The 17,543-nt window shown below is 35.9% G+C and overlaps 1 protein-coding gene across 1 annotated transcript in view; it reads left to right on the forward strand.

Annotated features, from left to right (window-relative positions):
• STIM2 (stromal interaction molecule 2) overlaps nucleotides 1-17,543 on the forward strand; it is a 166,565-nt gene that overhangs the window by 86,755 nt on the left and 62,267 nt on the right. Inside the window, 1 exon segment of the mRNA NM_001435938.1 lies at nucleotides 6,699-6,813. Coding sequence (NP_001422867.1) covers nucleotides 6,699-6,813 — 115 coding nt within the window.

Raw genomic sequence — 17,543 nt, forward strand, 5'->3', positions numbered from 1 at the left:
TGTTTCTTACTGGTGGGCAGTTTGAATAGTCATAAAATTTTTATTCATAATATTGCAATGAAAACTCTTGAACTTTTTATACAGTTATGTGAGCATTACTGTAGAATAAATTCTGAAAAGTAGAAATTCTTGGTTAAAGGCAATGAGCATTTAACATTTTAATTGATATTGCTAAAATTTGCCCCCCACAAAGGTTACACTGGTTTGTACTCCCACAGATGTATGAATGTGCCATTTCCCACACAAAGTCCCGTCTTTTCAACTCAGGGAAACTGCCTGGCACTGTTGGGTTCCCTCTTCTTGCACCTTTTCCTAGAAATTCTCTCCAGGAACTCATTTAGGTCAGTCATACGGCACAGATCTCTCAGGAATCACTGTTCTTTGTTGCCTTGTGTTCAGTGTCTTGAAAACTGTTATTTGTATATTGTGTCTGTTTTTTAGTTGTTTTTTGAGGGCCCGGGGGTATGGTAAATCCGGTCCCTGTAACCTCATCTTTGCTGGAAATGCACATTCTGACTTATTAAATTTTAGCAAATAAAACACAGAAGGAGATTTTTTTCATTCGTTAAATCTGAAATGCTTACCCCTACTTAAAGTGAATATTAACATGAATATTAACATTAATTCCAATGACTTGCTATATATATTATTGATGTAATGGTGATTGGATATAATGTTAACTTACGTGATTGTGTGAGTATTGATCATGTCTAAGTAATGGATGGCAAGAAACACTCAAGTGGGTATTTAGGTATGCAGAGTTCTGGCATCAGAGGCCAAAGCCTAATGGTAGATTTTGGCTGGATCATGGTGGGAGGCGAAAGGACTTCTTACATGACGGCGGCAAGAGAAAATGAGGAAGATGCAAAAGCAGAAACCCCTGATAAGACCAAGACCATCAGATCTTGTGAGACTTACTACAACGAGAACAGTTTGGGGGAAACAGCTCCATGATTCCAATTATCTCCCACCGGGTCCCTCCCACAACAGGTGGGAATTACGGGAGTACAATTCAAAATGAGATTTGGGTGGGGACACATCCAAACCATATCAGAGGATAAGATCAAGGTTATTAAAACAAGGACTGTCTTAGTAGTAACCTCTATCTGTATACAAATTACAGTGTCTTGGGTTGTGAGTCTCAATCAAGATTTGGTATTGCTGTTCTTTGTAGATTTAATTCTTAGATCAGTGATTATCAGCTGGTGTTTGTAGTACCTCACACTGTCTTCATTCATGTCCAGGAAATCATACAGAATATGCAAATCAAGGTAAAAATTCAGCTCATTATTTTGAAAAATAAATGATTTACAATAAAATTAAAATAGTTGACATTGAATATCGACTAATGTACCAAACACTTTTTTTTTGTACTTCATGTAAAATAAAGAACTTAATCCTCATAACCCTTTGAAGGTGACCATTTTGCAGCTGAGAATACTGAAGTACAGAGAGTCAAGTAACTTACTACAGTCATAAAACAAAAAGGAGATTTGGGATATCTGTGTAGTCTAGACCAAGTCTGTGCTCTCAAACACTGTGCTGTTTGATATAACAATTTTAAGATGAAGAGAGAAACATGGGCAGTTCATGCTTTATTAACATGTTATCACATCTAAGAGTTTAGGAATCCGTGCATTTTTACAGAACATCCAGGTGAGCATGGTGGTGAAGAACTTAGACTTTAGAATTCTTTAAAATTACTTCCAGAATTGGGTCTCCTTTTGAATAGCTCTATGAAATAGAATACATTGCTGACTCTCTCTTAGCCTTAGTTTTTTCATCTTTAAAAGTGGCAATAGGCTGGGCATGGTGGCTCATGCCTGTAATCCCAGCACTTTGGGAGGCTGAGGCAGGCAGATCACAAGGTCAGGAGATCGAGACCATCCTGGCTAACACGGTGAAATCCCGTCTCTACTTAAAAAAAAAACAAATACAAAAAATTAGCTGGGTGTGGTGGCATGCACTTGTAATCCCAGCTACTCGGGAGGCTGAGGCAAGAGAATGGCCTGAACCCAGGAGGCGGAGCTTGCAGTGAGCCAAGATTGCACCACTGCACTCCAGCCTGGGCGACAGAGTGAGACTGTCTCAAAAAAAAAAAAAAAAAAAAAAGAGAGGGGGGGGAATAATAGTGGTACTTTTCTTGTGGATTTTTTCCGCTGAGACATTATACTAAGCTAGTTTAGTAGTATTTTCAAGACCTTGCAATTGTTTATGAAGAACCCATCTGTTTTAACTGACTCACATATCAGACCTTGGACATTGTATTGTTTTGATGACAGGTGTCATTTGAGAAAGTCTGCTTACATTGTCAGTAAAGAAACTGTGGTTTTCTGCTCCATCCCTGTTATGTAGTTTGTTTCAGGATATCTGAAATGGGTGTATTGGGCAAACTTACATAAATGTCTGTTATTCCCCAAAACATGTATTAAACCTTCCAGTATAATCAGAGTGATGCTCATTTATTCATGTTTTAAACTTTGACAGTAACTCAACACCAACATATAAAAACCACTCAAAGTATTTTTGTCTAACACTTGCATACACTGTGTATGCATTTTAATTTAATCTTTGTAACCTTATATAGTAGGCAATTTTATTTTCCTCATTCTACAGAAGAGAAAAATGGGGCTAATGAGCAGTTAAGTGCTTGCAAATGTTTTATAGTAAGTAGTGGAGTCAAGTTTTGAGTATATGTCAGACTCAAGTCTGCATGCCTATCTATGATGATAAATCACCTCTCCTGAGTATTGAGGTCTTAAAATTATGTATTTAAAAATAGAAGGGGAAACAGACTTATATCATGGAAATCAGGATAAAAATTGTGCAAAACAGGCCTCCCGAGGAATTAAAAGTAGAAAGTCACCAAGAACGGAGGCAGTTCTTTGTGCTATGTCTTTCCCTGTGGTCACCTCTGTTCTCTTTCATTATTTTCTCTTTCTGCATATTTATTGGCTTCCTCTGTTTGCCTTACCACCTAGCCCATCTTGACTACTCATAAAATGGTACATTTAACATCAGTGTGTTTATCACCCTAAAAGTCCAGAGCTGTGGCCAAGTCGTCCAGTTTTTCATAATCTCAGTATAATTTCCTGTGAGGAGAATCCTGCCATCCTGGCATAGGCTCAGGGTTGTTTTCCTCTAGGTGAGGTGTCTGTCTATCCTTTGATCAGATAGCTGTGGCTGTGGATGGTAGATTGAGAGGGGGTGACTAGACACACACAGGGATGTACACTAATGCTGGTGCGTATTTGTGTGGGAAAAGGGTATGGCCTGAATAGAGCCCCAGAATGTGCCTATAATAACATATATCAAATTTTATTAAAGTGCTGTCGTAAAAATAACAGCACAAATACAACATTGAAGTTACAGGTGTGAGAAACTGAAATCAGTTTCTTATGTGAAAACTAACTTCCCCAAACTGGATATGTAAAGCATTACTTTCAGTGGTACTAGAAGAGTTTATTTAAAAGAATCGTCTGAGTGAATCTTTTAAAAAGAACATTTGTCATTTATTTGCTGAGCATTCCCTTATGTACCTTGTCAATTTAGGATTCCCTATAGTAGGTTTGCATGTAATTGGATGCATTTACCAGGGAACGCTACATTATTTGCCATACATTATTTGAAGACTCACTTCGTTGAATTTCAGATCCTATTTTCAGATTTCTCAATTCATGAATTGCAAATAAGAAGTATTTGCCTTTTGACAAATGAATACAAAGAAGGAATATTTGTCTTTTGTGTATGCATTTTCAGTTATTGGTGACTGTTTTTAAAATTTCTCTAGTTACCCTACTTCATTGCTAAAATGAGGAGGGATTTTTAACAAAGTTTTGGAAAAGTCTGAGCAGTCAGAATTAAATTTTTTTTCTTCTTTAGGATATTGGGAAAAGGTTCCATAGAACCTGATGATTTTTAGTGTTTTTGGTTCATTTAAACATTTTCCAAACAAAAATATTTCTAATTATACTGGTTTCTAGTCACATTCTGTGATCAGCATGTTGAAGATCTGTAAGATACAGATATACTTTTATTTCATGTGGTTTGTTATGAGTTATTGTGATATCCTGGAGTCATACTTCTCATTTTAAAACAGAAGTAGTTTTAGATGGTAATTCCAGGGAAAATACAATTCATTGTGTTTATTCAATTTTCACCCAACTTTCTTAGGAATAGATAGTTCTTTTATACCAGATGAGCTATGGGTATCTTCAAAAGCATAAAAAGCTTTAAAAAAATCTTTTATTTTGTTAAGTAGTTTGGCATATATCCATAAACTCATTCCGGCTTTTCTAAAATAGTTATGTGGCTAGAATGCCACATCTAGTCATGTGGAAATTTGCTTATTTTCTGAAATATATTGATCCTGAAATCACAGAACTCCACATTTAGATTGTTTGTGTTCGTGTAGTGAGGATACTTTTTTAGGACATTGCCTTTAATATATATTACATAAATGAAACAGTTGCCATTTGTTACAACTGATTGGACCATTTCCAAGACAGATTTCCTCCCTGCTCAGTCCATTATTACGATTTTCAGTCTAGAATTTCTTTCCAGCTCTTGGACCTTTTCCAAGATAGAGACAATTTCTGAGCATCTCTTTGGTAGTGATTTTTCCAAGTGTCGCTGCTGGATTTTGAAGGTGTCAGTCAAGAAGAGTTGGATGACAGGAGGACTTGGAGCAATCAGGCAGCCCCCTTAAATGTAACTTAAGGCAGCATTTAGTATAAAGGAATAAGGCACTATTTAAAGAAGACAACAGATTACATAGATTTTTCAGATTAGTACTTTTCAAACTTTTGATGATGAGGGACCAGATTTTTAATTTCCAGTGTATATGTACAGGGTGGACAAGGTGAACATATTTATCACATGCTTGACCCAGATGCTGTGAAAGTGTTTTCTGATTGCCATAATGCTGACACTACTCTGCTGACCACATGTTCAACAGTGTTGTTGATCCTAGAACATTATTTCTTTATTTTGCTCCCAGGGTTGCTGAGCCTCAGAAAAGTTAAATGATTTGCTCAATATTATACGGCTGTTAAAATTTTCTTTTTCAGTTTCAGTAGAGAGCAACTCTACTCAGGCAGAATTTGGTCTTTTGTCTGAAGGTGATGTTCATTGCTAGTGTAAAAGTCAGAAAAATATGCCTGTGGCATTTTTAACTGTGGGGGAATTTTCAATTTCTGCATTGTAGACTCCTGAAATATTTTACATGATCTTACAGTTTTGGAACAATAGAAGAACAAAAAAGATACCACGTAAAATAATGAAACAAGAAAAATCAGAAATATTGAGGTAGGAAAAGCATAAACAATTTAAAAACTATTAGTTTCACATAATTAGATTAATGGGTACATATGAGGAAAGTATCAAGAGATAAGGCCTAGAAGATTCTCAGAGACAAGATTAGTAAATGGTGTTAAATCATAAAAAGAAGTTTGCTTTTTATTGTTAGACAATGGGAAACGGTTAAAAAGTAATATAGAACAGGTTAGTTGTTAACGAAGATAATTTTAATGCTTTCTGTATTTTTTTTAAGAGACAGGTTCTTGCCTTGTTGCCCAGGTTGGAGTGCAGTGGTGCAATCATAGCTCACTGCAGCCTCAAATTCCTGGGCTCAAGCAATTCTCCTGCCTCAGCCTATCTCTCTATATATTTTAAAGTAAGACTAACAGAAGGTATACTTCAGTGTTGTAAAGTATGCTTTAGCTCTAAACACCATAATCAAATGTCTTTGAATTAAAAGTAGTAGCTTAAAAAAGGTGGGAGACATAGAAATATGATGCAGTAATTGAGAAGATTGTTCTGTTTTCAAACATCCCTGTCACCAAGTATTTGGTAAAAATGAATACAGTGATATTGAGGCAGTATATTATGCTGTTGAATATAACCAAATGGCTTGCTTTGGACTCTCAGCTCTGATATTCGTTATTTTTTCAATCTTGGGCAAATTGCTTAGCCTCTTTGGGCCTTGGTTTCTCATCTATAGAATGAAGAAAAATAATACTTTCCTTATAGGACTGTTGTAAAGTTAAATGACTTTCTCTGTATAGACAGATATACAGTGGTCCCTTGGTGTCTGTGGGGGATTAGTTTCAGGACTCCCTCTTACCTGTGGATACCAAAATCCATGGATACTTAAATCCCTTATATAAAATGTTACAGTATTTGGATATAACCTACAGACATCCTCCCATATACTTTAAATTGTCTCTAGATTACTTATAGTACTTAATACAGTGTAAATGCTATGTAAATAGTTGTTGTATTATATTGTTTAGGGAATAATGATTTTTAAAATTCTGTACATGTTCAATACAGACACAGCCATCCGTTTTCTCCCCTAATATTCTCAATCCCACAAATACTGAACCCACAGATATGGAGGGGGTGACTGTAGACATCTATTTGTTATATAACTTAGAATAATATCTGGTAAATAATAAACATTGAATTAAGTACTTTTACTGCTGCTGCTGGTGGTGGTGGTGGTATGATTAGTAGCAAAAGACATTTCATTAAATACATTTTACAAACATGTAAGAATAATATGACTACAATACCAAAAATTTACCAGTTACTGTTTGAAAATAGCCACCCACTGGATATCAGATTTTATTTTTTTCTCCAGTTATCAAGACTAAGGTAGTGAATTTATATTTATCTTAGTGTTTTCTCTTCTATAGTTCATCAGAGAAGATATGAAATATAAAGATGCTACTAATAAACACAGCCATCTGCACAGAGAAGATAAACATATAACAATTGAGGATTTGTGGAAACGATGGAAAACATCAGAAGGTAAGACTGCCTTCATGATCTGGCTCCCTCCCCTTCTGCACATCTAGCCTGCTTAGTTGTTGTTAACTCACTTATGCGTATGTTTTTACCAAAAAAATCAAAATAACATTTTTGTGAGGATATTTAAATTTTAGTAAATAATTTTCCCTTCTTGTTTTTGAAAGATGATTTTTGTCTTTCTGAGAGTTACTAAGCATCAGGCTGTTCTCATATAATTATGGCAGAATAAATAAGATAATGGATGTCTGAGAGCCTAAAGTTGTAAAGCATTATTTCAGCTATTACATGACATTATTATAAAAGGTTTAGCAAATAAATATACGGAAACACAAAGTTTTCTTTTTAGTTGTGGAGAATAGTTCCTAATGTTTTTAGGAGGCTATTACCGTTCAGCTTTTTCTTAAGTAAATCCTTTACGACGTCTCGTAATAGTTGCATGATAAAATTGGATAATTGGTATTTTATTCCCTTTTCTACTGTGAAGTTCTCAAGCTGTATTATGGACAGTAATTGTTTAGTACAAGAAAAGTCTGTGATCTAAAAATCTCAGCTTGGTTCCTAATACTAGGCAGTTACTAAAATAAAAAAAAAATTTTACAAGTCCACTAAGCTTACAAAATTTTTTTGCAGTAACTCAAATAAAATTCCTTCTTTCTAATGCTTCTGTTCTTTCATGAAAGTCAGCAATTATATTGTAAGCATATATTTTTCTCTGAATAATTAAATAAAATTAAAGGGACAGATTACCAATTAAGAGTGTAAAGAAATAATAAAGTTTACTTGAGTCATTATGGTAACATTTAAAAGTGGGAAAATAAAACTGTCCCACCAATGCTCAGTGTTTTTCTTAGTGTAAAAGATGGTAGATAGCTTGCTTACATGTTTTTCTGTTGAAATATACTTGGGTTAGGGGAAGAAAGAAGAAACAATTAAGGACTTAAAAGAAAAATATATAGACTTAAAAAACCTCTCCATTTCTCTTCCCTACACCATTTAAAAATAACATGAGCTTGGATAGGAATAGGAATAAACAAAAACCAGTTTCATGAAGAAAAGTGAAAATGGTGGGGAACTCAGCAACAAACTTACCTTATTGACATGATATGACTCAGCAATCCATAGATACTAAGAAGGGAGGTGGAGATCCATTACAGAGTCTATTGCTATTAGTATTTTTTTAAGGATTAAAATATGTAATACATTGATTGGAACCCACTTGACTATGTTTGAATGAAGAAAAAAAATATTTGACCACTTAGCTTTGTACTACCTTTATTCAGCCACCATCATCTCTTGCCTGGATAATTGTGGCAGCCTAATTCATCTCCCTGCATTTGTGCTCTGCTGTAGTCTCTTGTTCACCTACCAGAGTACTCTAAAATGTAAATTAGATCTGCCCATTACTCTGTAGTAGCTCAGAGTAATAGTCCAAATCTTTACAAAGACCTGTAAGCCTCTACATGTTCTGCCTTCTACTTCCACCTCTCTCTCATCTCTTACCTCTTCTATTCCATCCATCTCTCTTGCTCACTGTGCTCCATTCATTCTGGACCTGTTGCTATTCCACAAATGCAGGAATGCACACTTCCTCGTGGCTAATTCCATCACCTCCTTTGTTGAAGTCTTTATCAAGGGCTATGCTCTCAGTGAAACCTCTCTGGCCACCCTGTTTAACATTGCTAACCTCCCCTTTTACTCTTTTTTTTTTTTTTTTCCTGGTACTCTTGATCTTTCTTACTCAGCTTCACACTTTCCTTTTCCCCTATCATGTATCACCTTCTAAGATACTATATAATTGGCTTATTCATTATATATATATCTCCCTTCTCTCTCTGCCTCACCCCCAAGAATGTAAGTTTTATAGAGCAGGGGAACTTGGTGTGTTTTGTTTATTAATGTATCCTAAATAAAGAGGACTCTATTCTTTTTATTTATTTATTTATTTATTATTATTATACTTTAAGTTGTAGGGTACATGTGCATAACGTGCAGGTTTGTTACATATGTATACTTGTGCCATGTTGGTGTGCTGCACCCATCAACTCGTCATTTACATCAGGTATAACTCCCAATGCAATCCCTCCCCCTCCCCCCCTCCCCATGATAGGCCCCGGTGTGTGATGTTCCCCTTCCTGAGTCCAAGTGATCTCATTGTTCAGTTCCCACCTATGAGTGAGAACATGCGGTGTTTGGTTTTCTGTTCTTGTGATAGTTTGCTAAGAATGATGGTTTCCAGCTGCATCCATGTCCCTACAAAGGACACAAACTCATCCTTTTTGATGGCTGCATAGTATTCCATGGTGTATATGTGCCACATTTTCTTAATCCAATCTGTCACTGATGGACATTTGGGTTGATTCCAAGTCTTTGCTATTGTGAATAGTGCTGCAATAAACATACGTGTGCATGTGTTTTTATAGCAGCATAATTTATAATCCTTTGGGTATATACCCAGTAATGGGATGGCTGGGTCATATGGTACATCTAGTTCTAGATCCTTGAGGAATCGCCATACTGTTTTCCATAATGGTTGAACTAGTTTACAATCCCACCAACAGTGCAAAAGTGTTCCTATTTCTCCACATCCTCTCCAGCACCTGTTGTTTCCTGACTTTTTAATGATCGCCATTCTAACTGGTGTGAGATGGTATCTCATTGTGGTTTTGATTTGCATTTCTCTGATGGCCAGTGATGATGAGCATTTTTTCATGTGTCTGTTGGCTGTATGAATGTCTTCTTTTGAGAAATGTCTGTTCATATCCTTTGCCCACTTTTTGATGGGGTTGTTTGTTTTTTTCTTGTAAATTTGTTTGAGTTCTTTGTAGGTTCTGGATATTAGCCCTTTGTCAGATGAGTAGATTGCAAAAATTTTCTCCCATTCTGTAGGTTGCCTGTTCACTCTGATGCTAGTTTCTTTTGCTGTGCAGAAGCTCTTTAGTTTCATTAGATCCCATTTGTCTATTTTGGCTTTTGCTGCCGTTGCTTTTGGTGTTTTAGACATGAAGTCTTTGCCCATGCCTATGTCCTGAATGGTACTACCTAGGTTTTCCTCTATTATTTTTATGGTATTAGGTCTAACATTTAAGTCTCTAATCCCTCTTGAATTAATTTTCGTGTAAGGAGTGAGGAAAGGATCCAGTTTCAGCTTTCTACTTATGGCTAGCCAATTTTCCCAGCACCATTTATTTATCAGTTAGGAAAAGAAGAAGTCAAATTGTCCCTGTTTGCAGATGACATGATTGTATATTTAGAAAACCCCATTGTCTCAGCCCAAAATCTCCTTAAGCTGATAAGCAACTTCAGCAAAGTCTCAGGATACAAAATTAATGTGCAAAAATCACAAGCATTCTTATACACCAGTAACAGACAAACAGAGAGCCAAATCAGGAATGAACTCCCATTCACAATTGCTTCAAAGAGAATAAAATACCTAGGAATCCAACTTACAAGGGATGTAAAGGACCTCTTCAAGGAGAACTACAAACCCCTGCTCAGTGAAATTAAAGAGGACACAAACAAATGGAAGAACATACCATGCTCATGGATAGGAAGAATCAATATCATGAAAATGGCCATACTGCCCAAGGTAATTTATAGATTCAATGCCATCCCCATCAAGCTACCAATGAGTTTCTTCACAGAATTGGAAAAAACTGCTTTAAAGTTCATATGGAACCAAAAAAGAGCCCGCATCTCCAAGACAATCCTAAGTCAAAAGAACAAAGCTGGAGGCATCACGCTACCTGACTTCAAACTATACTACAAGGCTACAGTAACCAAAACAGCATGGTACTGGTACCAAAACAGAGATATAGACCAATGGAACAGAACAGAGTCCTCAGAAATAATACCACACATCTATAGCCATCTGATCTTTGACAAACCTGAGAGAAACAAGAAATGGGGAAAGGATTCCCTATTTAATAAGAGGACTCTATTCTTAAACTCCTTTTTGTTTTCCCACCCTAGTGACTTTGGTGAGATCTTTTGTGATCTATGAGAATGTTTGTTTGCTTGTTTTTTTTATTTTTCATTTTTTATTTTAACCTAAGGCCTTTTCAAGCTGAAAGACCTCTTAAACCTTTTTCCCTAAGTTTTCACCTTAATCCGAGATCTGACCATTATGATAATGAGGGATTTCCCCAGTTCAAACAGTTGGCCTAAGTTATCTCCTCTCTGCTTCCTTTTCTCTAAGCCCCAGTTGGCTATATAACCTTACAGAGCCTGGGAAAAGTAGTCTCAGGACTCCTACTAATGCAGCTGTATGGGATGAGAGAGGAGTCAAGTAATAATAAACTTTCACTAGAAGTTTTATAATGACCTAGTTGATTTTTCTCAACCCATATCAGACTCTATTTATTAAAGGGGTTATGTAAGGGTTGGGCATTGTTGCTATAGCACTGATTTTTAGAACACTCAGGATCCAGGAGGAGTCCCAGGGACAGGGCATGTTGAGTGTGCAGGGCTCTGCTTTTATCTGTTATATTTAGTTTCTGTTTAAAATTTATCTTGAGAAACGAAAAGTAGTTCTTCTGAAAAAGTTTGAAAACTACTGAAGTAGAGATTAGAATGTACACCTAACAATAACAGGTAATTCAACGTTGTTTACTTGAATATATACAAAAACGTATGGGTGTGTATGTATATAACACACACATACACACATGTGCAAATATATGCATTCATTCTTTGCTCATCATTGTTGTGTCTCCCGTGCCTAGCGCAGTGCATTCACTTAGTATTCAATAGTGAATATTCACTTTGATATTCAGTAAATCATTGTTGAATGAATGAAAGTGTAATGCCTGATAAGTATTGGATGCTCAGTAATTCAGTTGGTCAAATGTTTTGAGTACAGGCGTTTCTGTTATAAGACATTACGTGCATTTCTTTAAAATTTTTGTTTTTTAAAATTATGAACTTAAAAATGACAGTTTAGGGGAAAAATGGGACTGAAGGAGACTATTCAAAACCTTGTTAGCCATAGCATTAACAGTAGTAATAAAAATACTAGTACAGGCCAGGTGCGGTGGCTCATGCCTGTAATCCCAGCACTTTGGGAGGCCGAGGCGAGCAGATCACCTGAGGTCACGAGTTCAAGACCAGCCTGGCCAACATGGCAAAACCCTGTCTCTACTAAAAATACAAAAATTAACTAGACTTGGTGGCACGCTCCTGTAATCCCAGCTGCTAGGGAGGCTGAGGCAGAAGAATCACTTGAACCCGGGAGTGTGCTACTGCACTCCATCTCAAAAAACATATGTATATACTAGTACCACTAAAAAGAATTTTAAATTCCTAATCAATACATACTATATAGTAGATGGAGGAATTTACATTAAAAATAATGAAGATAACTTTATAGAAAGATGGATGGGGCGTTCTAGTAGAGTTGAGGTTGCTAAAAAATGAAGACAAGGGCGAAGTGCATGAAGGTGAGAACCGAGCAACAAGCATTTCCAAGACAGAGGCTCTGGCCAAATTGAGCAAAGGTGAAGAAGGAGGGTAAGTGGAAGCTCCTGTTTGTAGCTTGCTGTATTGGCAGTTAGTATACTTTGCATCCATTTGATATTACTTGGTGATGTGAAATGAAACCGTGTTTGGAAAAGTCACATATGAGATGATACGACTTTTGCATTGACGTGACCCCTGATTACTAGTGGCACATAAACTAATTCATGTAACAGAAGCACATGCAGCAAAATAGACTGTATCTATTAGGTGCTAAACGAGCATTGCATTGGATCCTGGGGATTAATGATGAGTTAAACATGGATCTGGGGTATACAGAGCAAATTGCTGAGTAGGAAAGACAAAGAAAAAAATAATTACACTATAAGGTGATATGTACAATAATAGCAGTAAATTTAGGGTATGGAGGTAGCTCACCGGAGGGAGTGATTAGTTCACTATTATACACAGAAGGTAGCATTTGGGATGGGCTCTGAAGGTTGACCCAGGAGTTCTAGAAGGAGACAAGAAGTAGAACATAAATGGTAGCTCCTCCATGGCATCTTTTTCTTTTTTTCTTGAAATATACAGGGTCTTGCTCTGTCACCCAGGCCAGAGTGCAGTGGTGTGATCATACCTCACTGCAGTCTCAAATTCCTGGGCTCAAGTGAACCACTGGAGTAGTTGAGACTGTTGGCGTGCACCACCATGCCTGGCTTATTTTTTGTTTTTTGTTGGGATGAGATCTTACTATGTTGCCCAGTCTGGTTTCCAGCTCCTGGTCTCAAGCAGCCCTCCTGTCTTGGCCTCCTAAAGCACTAGGATTACAGATGGGAGTCACCACACCCAGCCTCCTTCTTTAGTTACCTGAAAATTTGCTAGAAGTGAAAGTGGAGGTGGCATGCTATAGGGAGTATGTAGGCTTTCAAACTGTAACGCTTTAAATTCTGGCTCTTCTATTTATGAACAGTGAGACATTGGACAGATTTTGAAAATTCACTTATAAAATGTAATTCTTGTGTGACATAAATGAGTAATGTAGTAAAAGTACCTGGTGTAATTTCTGGCAGCACCTGTTAGGCACTTAGTAAAGGTTGATTCTCTCATTCAGTAATAATGCGAAATAAACTGAAAAATTCAGCCATATTCAAAGTTTTATACTGTTTTTGACTTGGTCTCACAATATTTATAAAATGAACAGACTAAGTTATATATGTACCATCATTGTGTGCAAACTCTGGACAGTGAAATGTACCCAAAATCTTTCTGGAATGTTGTCAACTGCGGAAAAGTAAAATTACTTTATGCAGAAGTTGATCCTGACCTCAAATAGAATTTCAACAGTGTCTTTAATGCTCTGTGTGTGTGTGTGTGTGTGTGTGTGTATGTGTGTGTGTGTGTAGAGAGAGAATGCTTGGTCAAGTTGCATATGGCAACTGTCTAATGCAAATGAAAGCCATTTAAAAACTAGTATTAGATTTCAGATAGATTTTGATAATAAACTAGATACGTTGTGAGAATTACTGAATGTACTTAAATAGTAGCCAGATACCTAATGCAGGAAAATATAGATAGAAAATTACTGGTTATATACAAGATTTAGGAACTGTAATAGATAAAAAACTGATTAAGTAATATACTGTTTTTAAAATGAAAAGTCACTGGGTTAGTTATTATAACATGTGACAAGCATGAGGTAATCTTTCCATCCTGTTCAGCACAAATCTTAACCTACCTAAGGTCGCTGTTTAATTTTGGGCTTTACAAATTGAATTGACATTTGGAAATTTAAGAGAATATTTATTTATTTATTTTTAAGGATTAAAAATTCAAAGGAACTGAAATAGTCTGAGAGAAGAAAGATACAGGCACTTAATAATGGTTATTTTCAAGAGTACCTAAAGGCTAGCCAGAGATTAAATGACCAAGAGTATTTTCTTTTTGTTTAGGACAGCAAAAATATAAATATTTTATAAAAGAAAATATAAAGAAAAAAAATTCTGACCATGGATATAAAATTCCTAAAAGTAAGGGAAGTTAAAATATTTTAAAAATATATAGAACCGTTATATCCATAAGATTTTTCTTCTGGATGTGAAAGTATAAAGGGATTTCTAAGTGTTGATAAAATCCAGCAGCTCTTTAAAGTGTATGATGTTGGTTACAATGAGACTGGAATAAAAAAAACTGTAAATAGAAAAGTGTGTATTGTTTAACATTATCAGAAGAGTAACTCAAAACATAAGCTTTGCAGATAATAAGGTAGTGTTACCTTTGTGGCATCCATCAACAAAATATTTATTTGTATATTTACAACATGCATCACACTCATTAGTAGAAAATAAGGAAGTATGAGAGACAACCTTTCTCCTCCAGGAGCTTAACAATGTTTTGCATGTATGCAGATGAAATGTTAAATAGCAGTTCAAGAAGGTTTGATTAAATACTATGTAAATGACATGATTGTAGGAATCTAAGAGAATGGACAGATTTATTACAGGGAAGGCTTCATTAGGGAGATGGTTCTTCAACAGGACTTTGAAAGATAAAATTTTCATAGAAATAAGAAAGAGGGATATACAAGTTAGCACGTTAAAATGAGTCTAGATGTAAATGCTAAATCATTCAATAAGCATAATTTATACAAGAGATAATACATTTTTAGTGTATGTGAGATAATAATAAACACTTAAAATTTTGTCATTTGCTCTTAACATGTAGTGTGTAACCATCTTGTGTCTTAGTTCTGTCATCTGTTAAATGGGAGTAAAAGTTGTCTACCGCATAGTAAGTGATGAACAGATATCTGTTATTACTGTTTTTGTAAGGTAAATCTGACCATGGCACATTTATGGGATATTGCAGACTCATATTGCTGGAAGAGGCAGCTGAGTTGGAGAATACTGGGAGATTGGGTCAGAAAAAGAGACCAGACTATAGTGAGTCTCTGTGTAAATCTGATGAGCAGCTCCAAGAGTGGCAAGTATGATTCCACTCATATTCCAGTGCTTACCAATCCATAGTGATTCCCTGGAGCACTGTATTAAGGAAGCTTGGTCTGTATCTGTCTTGATAGCAAAAAAGGATATTATTTTAGCAATTATCTATTAGCAATATTTTACTGTGTGGGAGGCGGTAGTGTACTTTAGCGTTTTATCATCATTGTAAGAGCTACTATAGCTTCTTGCTTTAGAAGGCCTGGTAATGTAGAAGAGTTATAAAAAGACAAATTCACTGTTGGCAGAAACATTAGCATTGAGTTGAATATAATGTGGCTTTGAGTGGGAAGAATGAAACGTGAATTCTGAGCAGTGTCTTAAAGGAAGATTTGGATTGATTAACTTTTCCCTTGTGTTTAGAATGAATTCCAGTTTTTTTCTCCCTGTGATTTTTGGATCCACTGGGCTTGGAGGGGAGTTTATTTAACTGATTCACACAGGAAAAATTTTTTAGTAAATACTTATTATGAGAAAGTCCTTGTCCTAGGTTCAAAAGATACACAGATGAAGAATATGTTCTCTGTCCTCCACCTGTCTACAGTCCGTTGGAGAAAGATCTTTTAACAAGTAATTAAGGGATGTGCTACTGAGATTATGTAGAAGGCACTGTGAGATAATAAGAAGAAAACATGTCCATCCACCTGCAGAAGTAAAGCCAGACGAGCTGCATCAAGGGACATTTACTTTTCCTCTCTTGTCACCCCTTCAGTGAGAGACATTGTGCTAGATTAATAGCTAGGAGGATAATTGTACTTAATATAGCACATTGAAAAAACTCAAGGCTGTTAATATGCTACAAATACCTGTGCTATTTTAGTAAATCAGGTTTTAACACTTTTCAGCTTTCCTACAGTGCTTTTATCTTTAGGAGAAGCTCTTGTTATAGCCACAGTGGAGGGATTGAGTTTTAATTGTTCACAGAAAGGAGCTTATGCAAGGGAAGGCCCATTCTTGAGGTAGAGTGTAGTTTCAGAATAACAGATGTCATCATTTCTACCACTAACAAAAGGTCTTTAATAGTCCAAGTTTCTTCTGTGAAGAGAATAGGTGACACCAGTATGTTGCTCATTCGCTCTGTCAACCAACATTTAAGGGATTTTAACATGGGTTTGCTAGAAAAATAGTGTAAGTCTTTCTTGATTAATTTACAAATTTGGTGAACACTGTTCTGTATTAATCATTAGTTAGAATGGATTTTTGTACTTTGTACAGAGTTTGCGCCCTTTTCCCTTTATTATCAAATAGCTTTCTTTTTATCATATTATTATCCAAATGAGTTCAGAGCACTCACAGTAAGTTGCTGATTGCTCTTAATCATGATCTTATGTTGCCTTTTTAGTTTCTATTCCCTTCACTTCAAATCTACCCATCAGGGCTATTTCGGTTTTATTAATTTTTCTCTTTTTCTCTTTCTCTTTCTGTTTTATTATTGTCAGCTCTTCCTCTTTTACTTAAGTACACTTGAGTTTTGGAGATTTTGGATCATTGCATATACTGATTTGCTGGGATTAATTCTGTCTTTTTAGTTTGTGGAAGATACTTAACTTTGAGACAATCCTGCCTGCTTTACATAGATTGTTCTTGGTTTTATTCTGAAATAGAGACTCCCTCAGAAGAAGATGCAGAGACCAACTACCTATCACATCTCTCTGTCCTGTAGAAAACTTGAGAATTCTATTCTGTAGGAACACGTGAAATAAATGTTTTGAGCCTTGTTTTTTCTCACATAACAAGTTTTCCAGTATATAATTCAACATATGAAGCTTTTCTTGTGATTTAAGGAGGTACTATTCTAAGATTGTTGGTGAGTTTGCCTTATGGTTTTCTATACACCTGAATTATTCTACATTTCTTCTCTGCTGTGTTCACAGACTCAAGGGATACCTCAAGGTTGGAGTACAGTAACAGAACCTTCTGCAGAAGGTAAAAATGAGGGCTGTCCACTTTTCACTGTGATGGACTATCTAGAAAACAGTAGCCTTTTTTGGACATCATATTGTCCTTTCTACCCTTTTCCTGGTAGTTGGAAAACAGTTGCATATGCATATGTGTTACATTTTCCTTTATCTGTCTTTGTTTTGGGAAAGGGGTGGGAAGGAGGGACTCAGGAAATAGTTTTAGATTTTCAAATATATGTTATTGCAGGAGAGTCACTATATTAAATTCTACTTTATGTGGAACAAATATTTTATTCCCACTGCTTTTGAATAAAGGACTTGTTTGTTGAGTATGACATTGTCTTCAAAGATGGTCAGTTAAATTTTTTTTTCTTTTCAGACA

This window comes from Macaca mulatta, chromosome 5, assembly GCF_049350105.2.
Source record: "Macaca mulatta isolate MMU2019108-1 chromosome 5, T2T-MMU8v2.0, whole genome shotgun sequence".
Lineage (NCBI taxonomy): Eukaryota > Metazoa > Chordata > Mammalia > Primates > Cercopithecidae > Macaca > Macaca mulatta.